The sequence below is a fragment of the Aplidium turbinatum genome, chromosome 2 (assembly GCF_918807975.1).
Source record: "Aplidium turbinatum chromosome 2, kaAplTurb1.1, whole genome shotgun sequence".
Lineage (NCBI taxonomy): Eukaryota > Metazoa > Chordata > Ascidiacea > Aplousobranchia > Polyclinidae > Aplidium > Aplidium turbinatum.
In genome coordinates, this window is record NC_137473.1 from 7,941,013 (window position 1) to 7,958,412 (window position 17,400).

General features: G+C 37.6%; 1 protein-coding gene across 1 annotated transcript in view; it reads left to right on the forward strand.

The window, feature by feature from the left end:
* The first annotated feature begins 7,219 nt into the window (after positions 1-7,219).
* LOC145788287 (cubilin-like) overlaps positions 7,220-17,400 on the forward strand; it is a 29,991-nt gene continuing 19,810 nt past the window's right edge. Inside the window, exons 1-13 of the mRNA XM_082600068.1 lie at positions 7,220-7,247; positions 7,782-7,975; positions 9,283-9,445; positions 10,171-10,349; positions 11,023-11,149; positions 11,892-12,091; positions 12,419-12,581; positions 13,171-13,349; positions 13,926-14,061; positions 14,298-14,476; positions 15,204-15,342; positions 15,885-16,081; positions 16,857-17,022. Of these exons, the coding sequence (XP_082456194.1) occupies positions 7,220-7,247; positions 7,782-7,975; positions 9,283-9,445; positions 10,171-10,349; positions 11,023-11,149; positions 11,892-12,091; positions 12,419-12,581; positions 13,171-13,349; positions 13,926-14,061; positions 14,298-14,476; positions 15,204-15,342; positions 15,885-16,081; positions 16,857-17,022 (2,050 nt within the window). The remainder of the gene's footprint in view (positions 7,248-7,781; positions 7,976-9,282; positions 9,446-10,170; positions 10,350-11,022; positions 11,150-11,891; positions 12,092-12,418; positions 12,582-13,170; positions 13,350-13,925; positions 14,062-14,297; positions 14,477-15,203; positions 15,343-15,884; positions 16,082-16,856; positions 17,023-17,400) is intronic.

A 17,400-nucleotide genomic window follows, 5' to 3' on the forward strand; every position in this document is an offset into this window, starting at 1 on the left:
CAAGTCTGACGTTACCTAGACAGAAGGGTATCGATAAAAATCACCGAAATTGAACGCATTAGTGCGGTCATCTGCCAATTCCGAGACGCGCGATCACCACATTAGCGACCCTGTGATAAGAGTTCTTTTGAAATGCATGTATTTGTAGACTCTGCGTCTAACGCAAGAACACACTGGCAAAAGTTGTATCTTCAGACATGCGTGTCGGAATCATCTGCAGTCACTCAAAACAGTTACCGACGACAAATTTCTATGGAAAACTTACAAAAAATCACGGTCAAACAAGGTAATCACGGGCAAATCCGGAGAAAGCGCAACTTTTGTCCTGAATAGGCGAAGATCTGGATTAAATAATCCAAAGCTGTTTCTCAAGAAAAAGATTACAAATCATTTGTACTTCCAGTTTTATCCGGATTAACCGAGTTCTGCAGTTTAAACTGTATCTAAACTGATAACTTTATTGAGGAGATTAAAGAGGCATATGGCCATATGTTGACATCTTCAATGAATGGGTTGTTGATCCAACAGTTCCCATTTTGAGGATCTTTATGATCCGAAAAATAATGGTTAAAATTATTAGCCAGCTCAAAGGTTTTGACTTTCAATGCTCCGTAACTTTAATGTGAGAATCAGCGCTGGTCAAATGCTCATTTAAAAATTTGGAAACAATTGACTAGCTACGTGAAGTCAAAAAGGGCCCAACTTTTTTCAAATTTCACTTTTTGTACTTTTCCGATTCCTGGCAGAGGTCTAGAAAAAGCTAGAAGCTACAACCGATCACGTGCTTGATACCGAAACAGGGCATTCAGTTTAAAATATGGCACGGTTGCAATGTTTTATTGGAGATAACTTCGTCATAATGGCTTAGAGGTCTTTTAAAAAGTAGGCTATCTGACGGTCACGAACCTCAACGCCACGCGTATCCGTTCATTTGTGCAAACCACAATGCTACGTTGATTAAACATTATGTTGCAATCTTCCAACGCTTGGTAGCTGAGGTTCTAACGCTTTGTTTTCTTCGATATGTTCAATACCGTACAGAGGCTGCTGTTTACACGAGTGGGTACTAAAACGAATTAATTTGATAATACAGACTTGGTCAAACCCAAGGCGGATCCTGCAAGTATTTTTACAGAGAGGGAGGCGATTTCAACAAACACAATGATGTGTAGATCTATAAAAATCTGACCTTGCAAAATGCACCGTGAATCCAGTTAGCTCAGTGGTTACGCGCCCGGCTCAAGATCAAGCGGCGCTGGTTCGACTCTCGGGGTGTGCGCTTGAGCAACGCATTTCAGGACTGCTCTCCATTCAGCGGCACCTAGTGAATGGAATAATTTCTCGGCAACAACACTTCAACAATCGGAAAATCTCACTCTACCAATCTCGGTAACCGGCCCTGCGTCAAAAGCCTCTACAAGAATGCGAAACTACCAGGAATAACCTATCAAGGCTTTGTCAATCCGAGGATAAAGATTCAAAAACCAAACCAAGTTACTTTTCTGTGTTTCAGAGGGCGATCCTCTCCTCCTGGATCTTCCACTGGCTCAATCTGAAATGGCCTCTGTTGACGAGGTTATCGATGTGTTTGTTCCATTCCTTTTCGTCTCTAAAATTTTTTAATGTTTCTCTTCAACACCAATACGACGTCAACCACCGTTGTAATGCACGACCATAAGTTTATAACCAACATTTTTTATGTAAGAAGTTATCACTGCCGTCATCTTCAAGTATTGTTGAAAGCTTCTTCGCTCGTAATTGCAGACAGTTTCAAAAGATGACGTCATCAATCACGTGCCGTGCGCCCATCTTACGTCATTAAAAAAGGAGAAACTGGTTTGAAATTAGGTTTATAACAAATAAATATTATAGCCTATCTGTTTTTTATAGAAATCACGAAGATTAGATGTTGACAATGTAAATTTACTTGAAGGAAGTGAAAAACATCTTCCGTTTTTTAGTCGCCGGTTGGTAACACGTTTCACGATCTTCTCACATAACAATACCGTCGTGACCTCACTGATTGTGACTAATAGATCGAATGCATAGTTGTCGCGTTTGGTGGAGTGGATTAGCTGTTGCATGAATTCCTTCCACCACATTGAGCTTTTAAGCCATGTCTGTTCAAACTTGAAGCGGTGTTGTTTTTTTAGAATGGTGTTTAGAGCTGCCACCGTATTTATTATCAAATTTATGTTTCAATTAACTTAGGCTTGTTTGTATAGAAATAAATTCTCTCAGAATCTCTCAAATAAAACTAAGTAAGCAGTTTCCCTCTCGTTCTAACGTCGGTTTTTCACGCGTAATATAAACATGCAGTGGCGTACGCAGGGGGGGCATTGGGCCATGCCCCCCCCCTCCTTTAAAAATGTTTTAGTAGTTAACGACGTAGATTAAGGCATTTAATATGTTTTGCATTGCTCTGTCAAAGCAATTACTGCAACAATGTTGTTTTATAGACTAAGCCAATACGAAATGCATGGCCCAATCCACCTACCCCACCCTAGGTAGGCTATGCCAATGTAGCATAGTGTTCTGTAAGCCTATTATAGTGATTAGTGAGAGAGAAATGGATAAAGTCTGAACTAAAACCATACTGGGATATCATGAAAACGTCTGGGATATCAATGGCCAATGGCGTAGCCAGAGGGGGGGGGAAGTTGGGGGTTACAACCCCACTTTGGCACGCGTGCGACGTCACGATATTGAGAATGATGCTTTCAGTCTCTTTATGCTTGGGAATGATGCTTTCAGTCTAAAAAAACTTGCCTAATTTTAAACAAAACTGCATTAAAAGAGCGAGTTTTGCCAATACCAAACATTCAAACATCTCAGCCAGGAATTAACAACAAGAAAACATAGAGACTTAGCTTTATTTCCGAAAAATGCCGAAGAAAACATGATCTTTTGCTATGCCACCGGACAGCACCATTTTACAGGAATATTCATATTCACATTTTTGTTGAAAATGCTCTCAGAATGCACCAAATTCAAAGTAATTTTTCAAAATTTTTTGGGGGAGGCCCCCCAGACCCCCCGCCGCTGGGTGTCGTCTTAAGCGAAAACGCCGTCGGGCTTCGCACGCCTTCAAAAATTCCTGGCTACGCTACTCTCAATGCCCCCCCTCCCCTTGAGAAAATCCTGCGTACGCCACTGTAAACATGTTAGTTATATTTCGACACAATCCGAAACAAAAAAAATTAAATAACGTTCCTATTGAACATAAATAAATACTTTTTATTTGCCTCAGATTCTTATAATATATCATCGATGAAAAAAGAATTTAGGAACATGCATTCAGTCTGCTAACGATGATCTGGTGAAGCTTAGCAGGGCCAGTCACCCGCTAGTAGAAAACCACTGCTTACGAACCGTCAAACGAAACACGTCCATTGGTGGTCTGCCTTCGTCGTAACCATACTATTATGACGTCTGTGTATGAAAGCCGTCAAGGAAGTGCACACTACACAGGCCGAATCGAGACAACGGAAACAACTACCCACTTTTCACAATTCTGATGACAAGTTAGGTCAAACGTTAAACCTTGATTGGTTGCTACAATGATGTGCACTATGTCTGATAAAAAGCAGCAGGAAAAACGATCGTTAAGCAATTTCTTGTCTACGTGACAGATCATCAATTCGTTTAATGTGTAACAAGCTTTTCATGAGGTTATAACCTCAACATCACTGCACAAATTACGTTTCAAGAAGAAAAACGACAATCTGCTGGCCAAAAAGCAAATGTTGACTAAGATATCAGAATATAAATTTTTGGATAAGTTATAAATTTTTGCCAAGATTTTTAAACACGTGTTATCGTAAGATGGAAGTCATAAAGTAACGAACGATATGGAAGCAGGCTGAATGATGTTGTTTGTTTGCAAATAGGCCTACTGTTGTGAAAATCGTGTGGACGCAAAAATTTGTTGTCCTCTTTATGTGACGACAGTGCGGAATGTGTGGATTATACTCTCCATGTCGTTTTTTACCGAATATTCGTACCGGTTTGTCATTTTAGAACACTAAGAAAATCCTTGTCGTTTGAAAGATGTTTGCTTTCGAAAGCATGATTTTGTAGGCCTACGAGTGTCACCGTTGCAATGCTTGAGGAACCACAGTAGTCCGTGCAAAGGGCATAACAATAAAATTGAAGAGATGAGAACGAAAAGTATGCTTATTTGAGTCACATCTGAAAAAAAAAAATTCAGTGCTCAGCAAACCATGATAGCATAAACCTTAAATACTCTGGCAAGATATCTACACCAGTAAAAGTGCCTTTGAAAACTAGGTACCATTTTTATGTGCAAACTTAGACATCTTGGCGATGTGTTCTTGGTACAGATGCTTGAAGTGCTCTGCATTCACTTTATTCAAATATGACTTATCCTACGTACTTTTCGTTTTCACTTCTTCAATTGTATGCTTGCAATTAGAATCGAAAAAAGTACCTACTTCACTTTCTCAGACAATAAAATCCCGTTCGTCGACAATAAAATTTAGATCCACAAAAATGCTTCAGATTACTTTGAAGATCTTTCGTAAAATTTCCCGCAGTTTCGAGTGATATAAATAGGCCGCAAAACTTGATTCTACGAAAGAATAAACAAAGGCTTTGAGGGGGCATCAAATAAAGTGTTCATTTTATTTGCTTCCAGTTGGTCCAAATATTTGAGTAGAGGATAGACAAGAAAATTCGAACAATAACTGATCTTTTCAATTTCACTTTATGATTCTATCACTTGGTTGAGCAATGGAAGCTGTAATCAAAGTCACGTGACTTGAATAAAAACGACAAATCCGTGGCAAAAGCGACTCATTTCAGGAAAGGCAGCCACGACGCGTTCAAATGCAGTTGCAGGCGTTGCTACTATATAATGGGGTAAGGCTTACCGTCAAATGTTACCTGATCTGTTCTAGGGAACAAATCAAGGGTTAGTGGTAACATATTTATTTTGACAATTTAAGGCTTGAAAAATAAATAATGCAGCTGTAGACCTCATGCAATATAGTTGCACTTTCTTTAGGTTACATTTGTTGTAACGGAAGAGGTTGAAGATGAGATGAAAATTCTACCAGTTTGTTTTGTGAAAAATATTTTTTAATCGTTTTGCGATGTCAATGCATGGGATTGTACTTGCAATTGGAAATTAACTTTTTGTTTTGTAAATAAATAGCCAATGGCGAAGTGCTTTACAACACAAAAAGCATTTGCTAGTTTTGTGAAGATCTTAAGATTCTCCAAACAGGTGTCATTAAACGGGAAAATGTCAACGTGCTGTATTATAAATGCGTCAGATAGGAAAACAACACTCAACTTCAATAACTACCAGTAAAAATGAACAAGCCCCTCCAAAAAAAATTAGTTTGAATCAAACCAAGTGTTCGTAGAAAGCGCATGGTGTTGTTATATTTTTCGGTCGAACGACAACGAAAGCAAGTCCCACCCAAAGTTGGTAAAACTTAACTCTTTCACGACCACGGACGTACAACCTGGTACGTCTTGGGAATTTTGCCATGATGACCAAGGACGTGTCCATACGTCCAAGGTAAAAAGGTGTTTTAAGCAAAAAAATGTAAATGATGGGAGATTCATGGTCTTTACCTGTCCTTTTTAGCAATTTAAAAAAATAGTTTATTTTGGCGGTGCATGCATCAGATGAGGACTTCTTGAAGATGGCAGAAAATGTATGCTTTCATTTGATGCCAAGATTGTGCGTCTCGATCGATCATTGCGGCGTAAATACTACCGATTTTGTAAAAAATGTCTGTTTTTTTAGATAAAACCTCGCGCCGCGTGGTTGCGAAAGAGCCAGAACAACGGAGTTATCTATGGGTTTGTTTGTTTTCACTTTAACAGGGAAATCTTCGAAATTTGGTCATTGGAAACCTTGTACATGGTTAAATTTATTGACCAAAACAATGTTTAACAATGAATCAAGGTTTTGAATTTAGTCTTAAACGATTCGAAAGCAAATTAAAATAGTCGGTTGTAGGCTACAGCGTGCGTGCGACAACCAATCGTATTATAGCAAGAGAATTCCGCCTTGCAAAAAATACACCGTGGTTATAGGAGCTGATCATGTTATAATACAAATGCACCATCTTTCTACTCAGAAGATACATACGAAGGTAACCTACCTATAATGTGCGCAGTTAGCTTGCCTGAATGGGTGACTTCTCGCTTGATTTCAGCGTGAGCAAGGCGGATTCTTATTTGTCAGATTGTGTAGCACAAAGCAGCTTCATCCGCTTTCGGGATTTTGCTCTATATCGGTACCACAGATCTAAGTTGTTGCTAACAGAACACAAGGGTCGACTTGCCTTCACTTAGCAACCCAACATCGGGAGCTTTCACCTTCGCATGTAAGGCAACGTCGACCAATCGGTGTGAGGACTAGTCATCCTCTCCCGCAACTGCATTAGAGAAAAACATTTTTCCTGATTATTGTCACAAAAGTCAGTCAACTTGCTAGCATTTATGATTAGCACTCTTAAGATTTGTCGGACCGATACCACTGCTTCCGCTATTATTGTTGCTACAGGCGACTGCTGATTGCACATGATTTCCTGAGTTATGTACGCCTACGCTTTAATCGTATTAAATTTCATGGCACTATTATTAAAAGCTTAAATATTCAATATTATAAAAAAAAAAACAGCTAAATGAAATAGTTTTTGTTGAGATAAATCAATATCACTTTTATCATGCATTAATTTTAGTTCCAAAGTTACAGTAGGCATATACTACAATTCGTCATCATCATCGGCTATGCCGGAATAAGGCGTCGGCTACCGTGAGTCTACACAACGATCGTTGTCCATAGTTCTTATTAAGTTTACAAAATATTGGTTTGTCCATGTTGAAAGATTTTTGAAGATTTCCAAACGTGGACGCTCGGTGCTCCATACCAGGAAGTTGCCCCATCATTGCCGAATATTCAATTAGCCGAATGCTACTGTTGCACTGCCGACGTTGCCGATGCGTTACATTGCCGAAGTGCTACATTGCCGAATGTTAATGTTATATTGCCGAATGTTACAATTGGCATTGCTTAAATTCAATAAAATAAGTTTAGTAGACTACTGTATTTCTTTATAAGCTTTCCTTGGAAAATTCATGACATTTTTACTCATGTTTCAGAACTTTCTTTATGCAATGTTAGCACTATAGCTTGGCCAATCAACATTGAACCATGTGGTTTCTTCTGCTTTTATTGATGACTAGTTTACAGGTTGGACATGGAGGTAAGAAAAGGACCTGGTGGCAATAATTTACTTTGACATTATACAAAAACTTGCTGCCTAATTATACAAGCCTACCCTATAGGTAGGCTTGTATAATAAAACAACACCTTATAACCAAAGAAAGAAATGACTTGGTCAAAATCTTTATTGAGCATTATGAGATAACATTAAATTTTCTTCCGTCGGTTGGTTAACGGAATTTTTGTTGCCAGATTGAGAGAACAAGTTTCCTCTTAATAATAATCCTGGAGATTTCGCATATTACTTGTAAAGGATTCGAACTAACAAAACTGCCACTTAAGCATGCGAATGAATCCGAAGAACTATAGAAAATTTAATTTACTTGCATAGATACAATGTTCAGTAAGTCTCAGCACAAGCTCTTTTTGACGCTTGGCAAACTAAAAATCGTTTTTATAGATATCTGTTCTCGGTCTAGTGATGTGTGAAGTTGTGTAGGCCTTAACTGAAGTGTGATGGCATGTCTGTAGCCTACAGTCAACCAACCTATTAATTAGTATTGTCGATTTTTAGACAAAAACTGCGGTCAGCAAGAGTTATTTGCCGAGCTGGACAACGAATTATTCGTAAAGCAACCGCCTTACCCAGAAGACTATCCTCCTAACCTTGACTGCGAGTACACGATTAGAGCACCGAACAACACTAGAATAAGGTTTAGGATATCCGACTTTGGAGTGCAAAGATATGGGACTTCCTTTTACATTTGGGTGCTTATAATATTATTTACTCACCGTATCAATACTTGCTGAAACAACCTCTTGTAATTATACTTCATAAAATTATTGACTATTTAAAGTTAAACCGCAACTGAGTCGAAATGCCTAGGCAAACTTATAGCTTTGTAGTGACAACGGCTTCCTCAATACCAACCTGGAAATTTTCTTGAGTTGTGCAATTCACTCACAACCTACATACGGTAACAAGAAAGTCATGTTGCAGATAAATTCAGCAAAGACTCAACTTTTGTAGTATTTAATCGTCGAATAAATCACGTTGGTCACTTTACCACCATGCAGTTCTCCATGATACGTAGACCTGTGCCGTGTGCTTGTGTGGTGCAATGGATCAAACGACCAGTGAGATATATACTGCATTCCGATTTATTTCCAATAATTAAGACATAACAAGTCTTCACGTACCACGACTTGAATAGAAAATGCTTTGATCGTGATCTTTCACCCTTCTCGTAATATATTGATTTATAATCAACGACACACCAGGATCGTACCGACACATAAGGATCGTACCGACACACCAGGATCGTACCGAACACCGTCATTTTTCCTCTCCATGACCTTGTAGTAGGGGATAAGGAAATGCTGGAGCAATGTTCTAGTACTCCAAAGCATCTCTGGAACCAGCAATGGCCTGTAATGACCAAATCATGGCTCAAAACATCTAGTTAATATTTTGAAGAAATGAATATCAAAATCAAGCGATCTGAATTTGCTGGCAACGATACAAGTACAAACTGGAACATCTTTCTTTAATTGGTAAAATTGATGGAAAGCGGACAATTGGCAACAAAGGCCAACATATTGGAAACAATTTAATGACAAGACAATTATTCATGACTCATCCAAAGGAAAAACGTGAACTAAATATATATCTAAGGTCATATCAAATAGAGTTATTACTTTCTAAAACCTCTAGTCTACAGCCTGTTTCACCATAAAATGGGAATTATCAGAAGGTCTTTATTCTATTTGAATAATTTCCCCATAGACCATGCCCCACAGACTGGTAAAAAAAGGTCTACACGGAAAAATATTGTTTAAGTCAACGAAAACTGAGGGGACGTAAACTTTAGTAGTGTGATTTTATCTATGATAAGAATAGAAAACTTTTTTAAGAACTTCAATACAAGAAAAAGGTTTGATAGGCCTATATTTTAGCCCATAACGATTTCTCTTCTCAACGTGCCATTTTCAACTAATCACTTCTGCCTGAAGTGATAAAGGTCATTTTAATTTGTTTCTAAGCCAACAAAGTTCTATGGTTCAAATGTTTTCAGTGTTACAATGGGGATTCTACTTCGTCCGACCGATTTCTGATTCTGTCAAGAGCGGATCAAACTGACGAGACGCAATATTCTGGGAGCAACGTCATGACGATGAAGCTTCGAGTGCCGCGATCTTACATCTACGCCGGGTTCAGAATAGCCTTCATGGCAGTCGGTAAATAATAATATAAATGATAATAACGATAAAAATAATAATAAAATGATAATAACGATAAAAATAATAATGGTAATAGTAATCATAAAAATACTAATGATAACAACAATAGTAATATTACTTACTAATATGTTTATTTAGTGTCGCTCTACGACAGCTATGGTAGACACTAGACAATTTAACATAACAACTTTTGTAAGAGCCAGAAAAGCTATGAAGCAATCAGCCAATCAGAAGTACAGGTAGAACAGTGTTTCAACCAATCAGAAGTTAGAGGGAGAACAGAGAAAAACGCTAACTATTCCACCACTAAGCTGATGTTTGGTCAATACAAATGCAACTTTGTAGGCTAGCAGCAATTTAAAATAAATTGCTACTTTCTTTACTAGTGCAACTAAAATAGTTTTTTTGTTTGTTTTTTCTGACTATTTTCTTTGCAGTGAATGTAGATTTTTGGATCAACCGAGCTACAGTTTTGCTGGTAGATGAAGATCATAACTTCTCAGCATCTATTGGAACTCAACTTTCAGCTGATTTCATTCTTGAAACTGATATTTGGTTTTATTAATGTACTTGTAGATGGAAATATATTGTACATTGCACACTGCACAGTATAAAAATAATAACACCAAAAAAAAATAATTTATATTTGTATATTAGTGGAAATATATTTATGTAAAAATAACGCCATATGTAAAAATAACACTATATATATATGTACGCAGCGTCCTGTGGTAACAGGCTAGAGGCTTATGACGAATCACAATCATTGACATCGCCTGGATTTCCTTTCAAGCACTTAGCCAATCAAATTTGCTTATGGACAATAATTGCTCCAAGCGATCACGTGATTGAGATATCAGCCAATCAGATTAGCGAAGAAACGTGTTGTGACCGAGTTCAGGTATTTTTTGTACGATTTAAACATAAAAATTTGTAACTAAGGTGTCTCTTTAGTTAGATTGCTAAAAAACCTTTAAAATCACAACTGTTAGGAATTAGGAAGGACTGTAACGCTAAGATAATAAGACGCAAATGTGAAACTATCTAAAGTGTCAACTTTCTGTTTTTTGGGGATCAAATTAATAGAAAACATGACAAGAAACTGGAAGCACCAATGGTTGAAAAATTCCATCTTCACAAGCAACCTGCGTTGTCGTGCTGTCAAGTGTTTAATTTTGCAAGTATCGTTTGAATGAAAACATAAACACAATCAAGTTTGATTTGTTATTTTACGATTTCCTTTTTATTTTTGTGCAGTCTGTGTTTTAAAGTTACAAAATTGCCAACGCTACAAATTTCTACAAAGAGCCGCGTCACCAATAATAGAACAATCTGTCCCAACAATTCACGCGGTTTAAGTAGTTCCATGACATCATAGTTACCGCTCGGTTATAGGGTCTGCCAATTGCAAATCTTACCCACTGCCCCAAGGGTGGTGATGAGACCAGAAAAGTTGGACTAAGAAAGAAAGAGCTTTGTAGATTGAAAGATTACAATTTGCATTGTAAAGTGTATGTCATAGTCGATTGCACGTGACAGTTATTAACAACGCTTTGAAATCTTAAATTGTTTAGATTCCAAATTCTGAGACGATTTTTTCCGAGGGCTTGTTGTACACTTCAACTGGCAACACTGTTCAGATAGAGTTTGTCGCAACCAACAGTGTGGCGAGAAACGGCTTTGAATTGTCTTATCGCGCAGGTAATTTTGTAGAATGTTGAGCGTATAGGCTAACATACGACGTGGTAGGAATGAAGATTTTTCTTTAATGAAAACATGAAAAATTGAAACATTCTTTTTCATCATCATCATCATCATCCGTTTGGTCAGTTCCGACTCTCGTTCACTCTATAAAACGTCTCCCTCCACAGCTCTTAATTCCTCACAGCTTCCTTCACCTCTTCCATTCCCATCCCGCTGTCATTTGTCACACTATCCAGCCATCTTGTTTTGGAACGATCCTTTCCACTTCCGCCGCTAACCAACCCACGCATGACGTCTTTTTTTCTCTTTAAAAATACAAAATCATGTACGGAACACTGTTTCTAAATACAATTCAGACTGAAACTTTCCTTCCGACTAAACTGTCTCTAGCGTCGCTAGACAGATGATGACAAAAATGCTAAACGTGAATTAGTGAAGTAGCCAGTTCAGGTTTAAATGTACCAATAGCTTGTGTAAACGTATGACAATGCAAGTGCTTATTGCATATTTTTGCATTTGCCTTATTGTATATGACGCTAGTTTTCAGCCACCTGTTATTCGCTTGCTGGATTGGTATGATTTCATCTTTATGAATTGATCTAATTTGCTGAGTAAAATTAAACATTCTTTGACTCGTCTAGCAAAAAAAATAATTGAGACGAGTTTGACATTTTCTGACGTTGAGTCAATGTACAAGTTGTATTTATTATTAATTGCGTTAAAAATAAAAAATTTGCAGATCACTTTTGCGGGAAGAGGACATTGACCGCTGGTACTGATGTTGATCAAATTTTCAAAGCTCCTCCTTTTCGAGGCCTCCCCTCTTCTTCTGTGCTCTCCTGTTGGTACACTATGACGTCACCAGAAGGAACTCGCATCCGTTTTACGATCGATGATTTCGGAACAGAAAGTTTCTCAAGTTCAAATTTTTACCTCTGGGTGTGTTTTTACTATTTTAAGAAACAATCGTACCACTGAGTAAATGACGGGCAATATTGTTGATGTAATTTTAAGCTAATCACCTGAACTGAGTTTTAAAAAATGATTTACGAGTTAAAAATAATTGTAAATTATAATTAAAGCTCTCTTCTACAGCAGAGTAGGCAATTTAAACACTTGCAATTAGGCATTTTAACATTACAAGCATTTAACTTCAACTAAGCTACTTGTATTTTGAGAAAGACCTATCCAACTTGCATAAAAGACTCGTTTGTCGAAAAACGAATGTCAAAAATATTAAAATGAACTTCATCTTTTTTGTTTTAGTTTTACGACGGGTTTTGCAGCAGCAATGAACGGTTTTTAGTTTTGGACAAAGCAAGTCAAGCTTCCACTACTTACTACTCTAAAACCAACATAATGAGCGTTCAGTTGAGAGCATACAAGCCTTACATCTACACTGGATTCCAAATCACGTACAGAGCGATAGGTAACGCGTTTATGGAAGACGAAATCAGGCTTTAGCATTTTATACGTTAAAAGTTATTATTGGTGGTAACTGCAGTGCAATCTTCGAATTGTAGGGCTGCCATGCGTAGCGTACCCTTGAACAAGCATTCAGTTGCGCCATCAGTGACGATCGTTGTTGGTGTTTTTAGTGCTTTGTTGTGTTTAGCCATTTTATTATTTGTTTTGTCTTTTAATCTATTTCCAATAATGGTAACAATAAAAGGTTAATGATACACTTAGAATTATTGGTAACACTCAAAACAATTGGTAGGATAAAATTCTTATTGTATCAGCCTTCGGCGTGAACGAAAGTAGGTTAGTAAGCATCTTTTCTCAACCGCATTTTCTTCAGCATTTACGCTCTACGCCCACCCAATTTATTACACTCTGGGAAGAGATGAGCGTATTTTTTAAACAACCAGTTAGGGTTAGGTTGAGGCTCGAACCAGGGTCGTTTGAGTGGAAAGCAAACGCTTCTGCTTGGCTGTTCTGCGGGTGCATTTACGCCTGAGGCTACAACAAAACCAACCATTTGTCTACCAAATCTTTAAACTATGTTCTTTTTTCAGCTGCTTGTGGATCCAGATTACTGGCAACTGAAGAAACTCAAAATATTTCCACGCCCGGTTACCCGTTACGTCATCATGGAAATCAAGCGTGCACGTGGCTCATTACTGCCCCTAGAGGTCAACGTATTGAATTGATTGTCCACCATGTCAGCAAAGAGTTGTGCTGCCAAATGCTGGAGGTAATGAAAAAACGTGGTTTCTTTTTTCTTATTATTCCGTTTCATTTTGTGGTTGTTTGAACAAGTTTGAATTCCTCGAAAGCGGTCCTTCTGAGCAAACAAAATAGGAATCAAAGCATTTAATTGTCACAAATCACTAAACTAGTTTTCAAGACATTATCATTATATATTTATTTTCATCAGACAACCATGTCCATATTCAAATCACACAAAAAAATACAAAATAAAATGCATGGACTACAGTAGTAGGCTATACAAACAGCTGCGTCGCAAAAGTATTTGAAATGAAATTACGAGTTGATTTTGTTCATACAACCAACCAGTAAGATTTAAACTTTTCAGCACTAACTTGCTCCAAAATCATGATAGCTTTGGTTTAGAAGAGGCACGTAACTACCAGGAAAAGCCCTCCCTTGCAAACTTAATACAAAACATAGCCACTTTATTAAAATTGCAACAAAAACCTAATTACACGACACTTGGCAGTGACCAGCATGCTCCCTCAATACACTGTAAGCTTACCATGGGCACAAAGCAGTGTGCACGTCGCTCTTAGTTGCTTGCATTGTTTCAAAGGTTTCCGAGCCAGATGCGGGAGTTACGCGATTCACGATGAATCGAGAATATTATTCGTTCGGCGAAACAATTGAAATCATGTTCACATCCGATGGAAGTCTTGAAAGGGATGGATTCCTGATGTCATATAGGATCGGTACACAAATCATTTGCTTGGGTTTGAAAAGAAGCTGGTTTCTTACTTGGAAACTCTTCCTGAAACAGAATCGAAAACAATAAGTTTGAAATTTTTTTTTTTGTACACCTAACGTGTAATCGTGTCACGAGGACGAACCATTGTGTAAAAAATATCATTATAAAAAGATAGAAGTTACGTAGTCTCATATCTTTATCATTTCTTTTGTGCTGCAAGAGTTAATTCCCTCCTTTTAGCTCCATGCGGTGGTGTACTGAAAGCAATAGACCTTCCCCGTAACCTCACCTCTCCTGGGTATCCCATGCTGCATCCTTCTCATCAGACTTGCACATGGACAATTACAGCTCTGGCGAACTACCTTGTAGAGGTGACTGGCCTCTATGCGAGCAAAGAAGCCTGTTGTGATCGCGTTCAGGTACGTGCAGAATAGAAAGTGCTTATGAAAAGGTGTTTCACAATATTTTTTTCTGCAATTCAAGCACTAAGAAAGCATTATACAAGAAGGCCGATGTGTGTTGTTAGAAATATCTATATCCGTTAATTGCTGCCACCTCAGCCGCAAAGCTGCACACCAGAGCACTTTAGAAACAACATTAAGAAGCTATAAAGAAAATAAATTGCTGCGTTTAGCATTAAACAACTGTAAAATTTTGTAAATCTTATTTAATGACTGATTACATGGAAATTTCAGTTTTTGGAGCAGATTGAATTAAACGCAAAGAAAAAATGATTTTTAGTTAGAATCTGCTCTATAAAACTCAAATGATGATGTAATCAATTAATTGCAACTACGTATTATTGCTAACTGGGTGAGACATTACGTCGCTTGGCGTTGAAAACCCCAAGCAGCATAAAAAACAGTCAACAAAATTTTCTACTTTCGATGGGGTTTCAACGTCTTATGACACGGAAATAATGTAAAAAGGGACACTTTTGATAACATTAATCTTCACTGTTTCTTCGTCTTCAGAATAATGCGCATTGCGCATGCGTTGTGCCATTTCATGCAAATCAAGAAGATATCACCTTTATAAAGCTTGCTATGCTAACTGACAAATGTCGGAAATCAAGTTGTAGAATTACATCTCTTTCAGGATCTTTTGTTAGCCTAGGAAGGTTATCACAATTTACGATTTTTTTAGATTCAAGTTCCCACTCCGAAGAACACCATCCAAGTGCGCACTGGATTAGCGTACACCACTCCAGGCAACAACCTAAAAGTTGAGTTTGTTTCAAACAACAGCGTCGAGAGGTCTGGGTTTGTGATGCAATATAAAGCAGGTTTGCCACTTTTTTTTGTATATTCTATATTGTTGATACACATTGGCATGTTTTCTGTAAAAATTTTGTACAACAATATTAAATAGGTGTTTTGCAGGTATCCACTTGTTATACGTACATTTCACCTTCTTTCGAATCTACTAAACGATCTGGTTGTATTTCTGGATTTAAAACATTTAGCGAGAAAATACGATAATCATATATTAAAATCTTGGATTTAAAGATATAAAGAATTCATGTTTCGGTTTTACTTTATTTTCTATTTATAACTTCGCTTTGACGCAAATTTAAGTAATTTGCAAGACAACAGTCGCTGATCCAAAATTAATTATTTTGTCATTTTAACAACGTTATGACGTCATTGCTAATGACGTGTGACCAAACGAGTCTTTTGTAAATTATTGTGCAAAGCCTTCGGCACAAAAAATTAAAGGTCAATTGACTCGAGATGATTATCCGCGTTCTCTTGATAGGAAGGTTTTTCAACAAGCAGCTTCATATTTTCAGTATTTTCTCTTCAACATCTTTGTTGTTATGTTCAGTTCACGTTTGCGGGATACAAGAGTTTAGTGCAGAGACTGGCATTGAAAAGCAAATTGTCGCCCCTGGAATACCTGGAGCTTATGGAAATGACTTCATCTGCTGGTACACGATTACGTCACCAGATGACACAAGGATCCGATTCTGGATCGACGACTTTGGAGCTGGTCGATTCCATAGCTCGTATTTCTATATGTGGGTGAGTAACTGTGGTACGCTGCACAACACCCACAGTGGACTGTTAAAACAAACCTTTTGAAACCAATAATGCTTTTGCTGTAGTACACAGATTGTATCCATCTGAGGTTACAAAGTTTATTTTCATTAATGAGTGATGAGTTGCCTAATCATTCACCAAATAAAGTTAGTCTAATAATCTCCAAGGCAGCAATTGCCAAATATCTTCAATCAAAATTCCTTCGGAGATTCAACTATTTTCTATGCGCAGCATCTAACCAGAATTTTTTGTTATGAGTTGAATTTGATTAATGTCAAATTAGTGTCACTATATGGAGGAATTCGAATATCTAGCCTAATTAAACTTTTGTTAAAACATGTATAGATGAGAAGGATGTTACTTATGATTGTCATGTCATTCGTGGCTTGATATAATTAATCTATTGATCCGTTCGTGCCATTAATTGACACCTAGTTTTGGCCGACATAGATTCAATAGTGGGACTCGGCAAGTCGGCATAATCGCAAAAACCACTTCCTAAAAATAGAAAAAGTTTGCTGGCCAAGTTTTTCGAGTCTAATATAATTACAGAACGCAGGGTTGCCAGATGTGGATAATTTTATTCAAAGCGAACTGGTTGCTAAGTAGATTGAATCTCAGCACTGCGTAGGCTATATTGTGTTACCACACAACAATCTTGTTGGGATAGTAACACATTGACCACAAGTAGGTCTAATGTTTTTAGTGTGCTAATAATAGAGCCTTGTAGTTAATATGATTTATTTCATTTCTTCAGTTCTACAATGGTTTGCGGGAAGTGAGCAACGATAGATTTCTGGTATTAGATCAATCAGCACAAGCTGGAGTGATGCAGCATTCCCAATCCAACCTCCTTGGAATCAAGTTAAGAGCATACAAGCCTTACGTGTATACTGGATTCACTATGAGATATATTGCAGTTGGTAAGCAACTTACCAAAATCGAAATTTTAACGCATTTTAGTCATTTTACATTGCAGAAACTCACTCAGCACACATTGCATTGACTTTTAAAGCAAAATAAAAACCAACTACCTTCTTTATGAAAAGGAGGTGGTCTTACTTTTTTTCCGTACAAATACCGACCGTTGTCTACTACTGTGAATTATTTAAAATCAACCTGTCGTCATGAACACGTTCTCTTCGTCAATCCAAGGTACGAGAGCATTGCTTCTTAACATTTTTGAAAAAGAAGTGGTGTATCGGGTAAGATGTCAGCTTGGATGTCAAGCAGCCATTTTATTAAGCGATGATGCTCTTTCAGTAGACCACGCACATCGTTTGGCGTGCGAAGGATGGCGC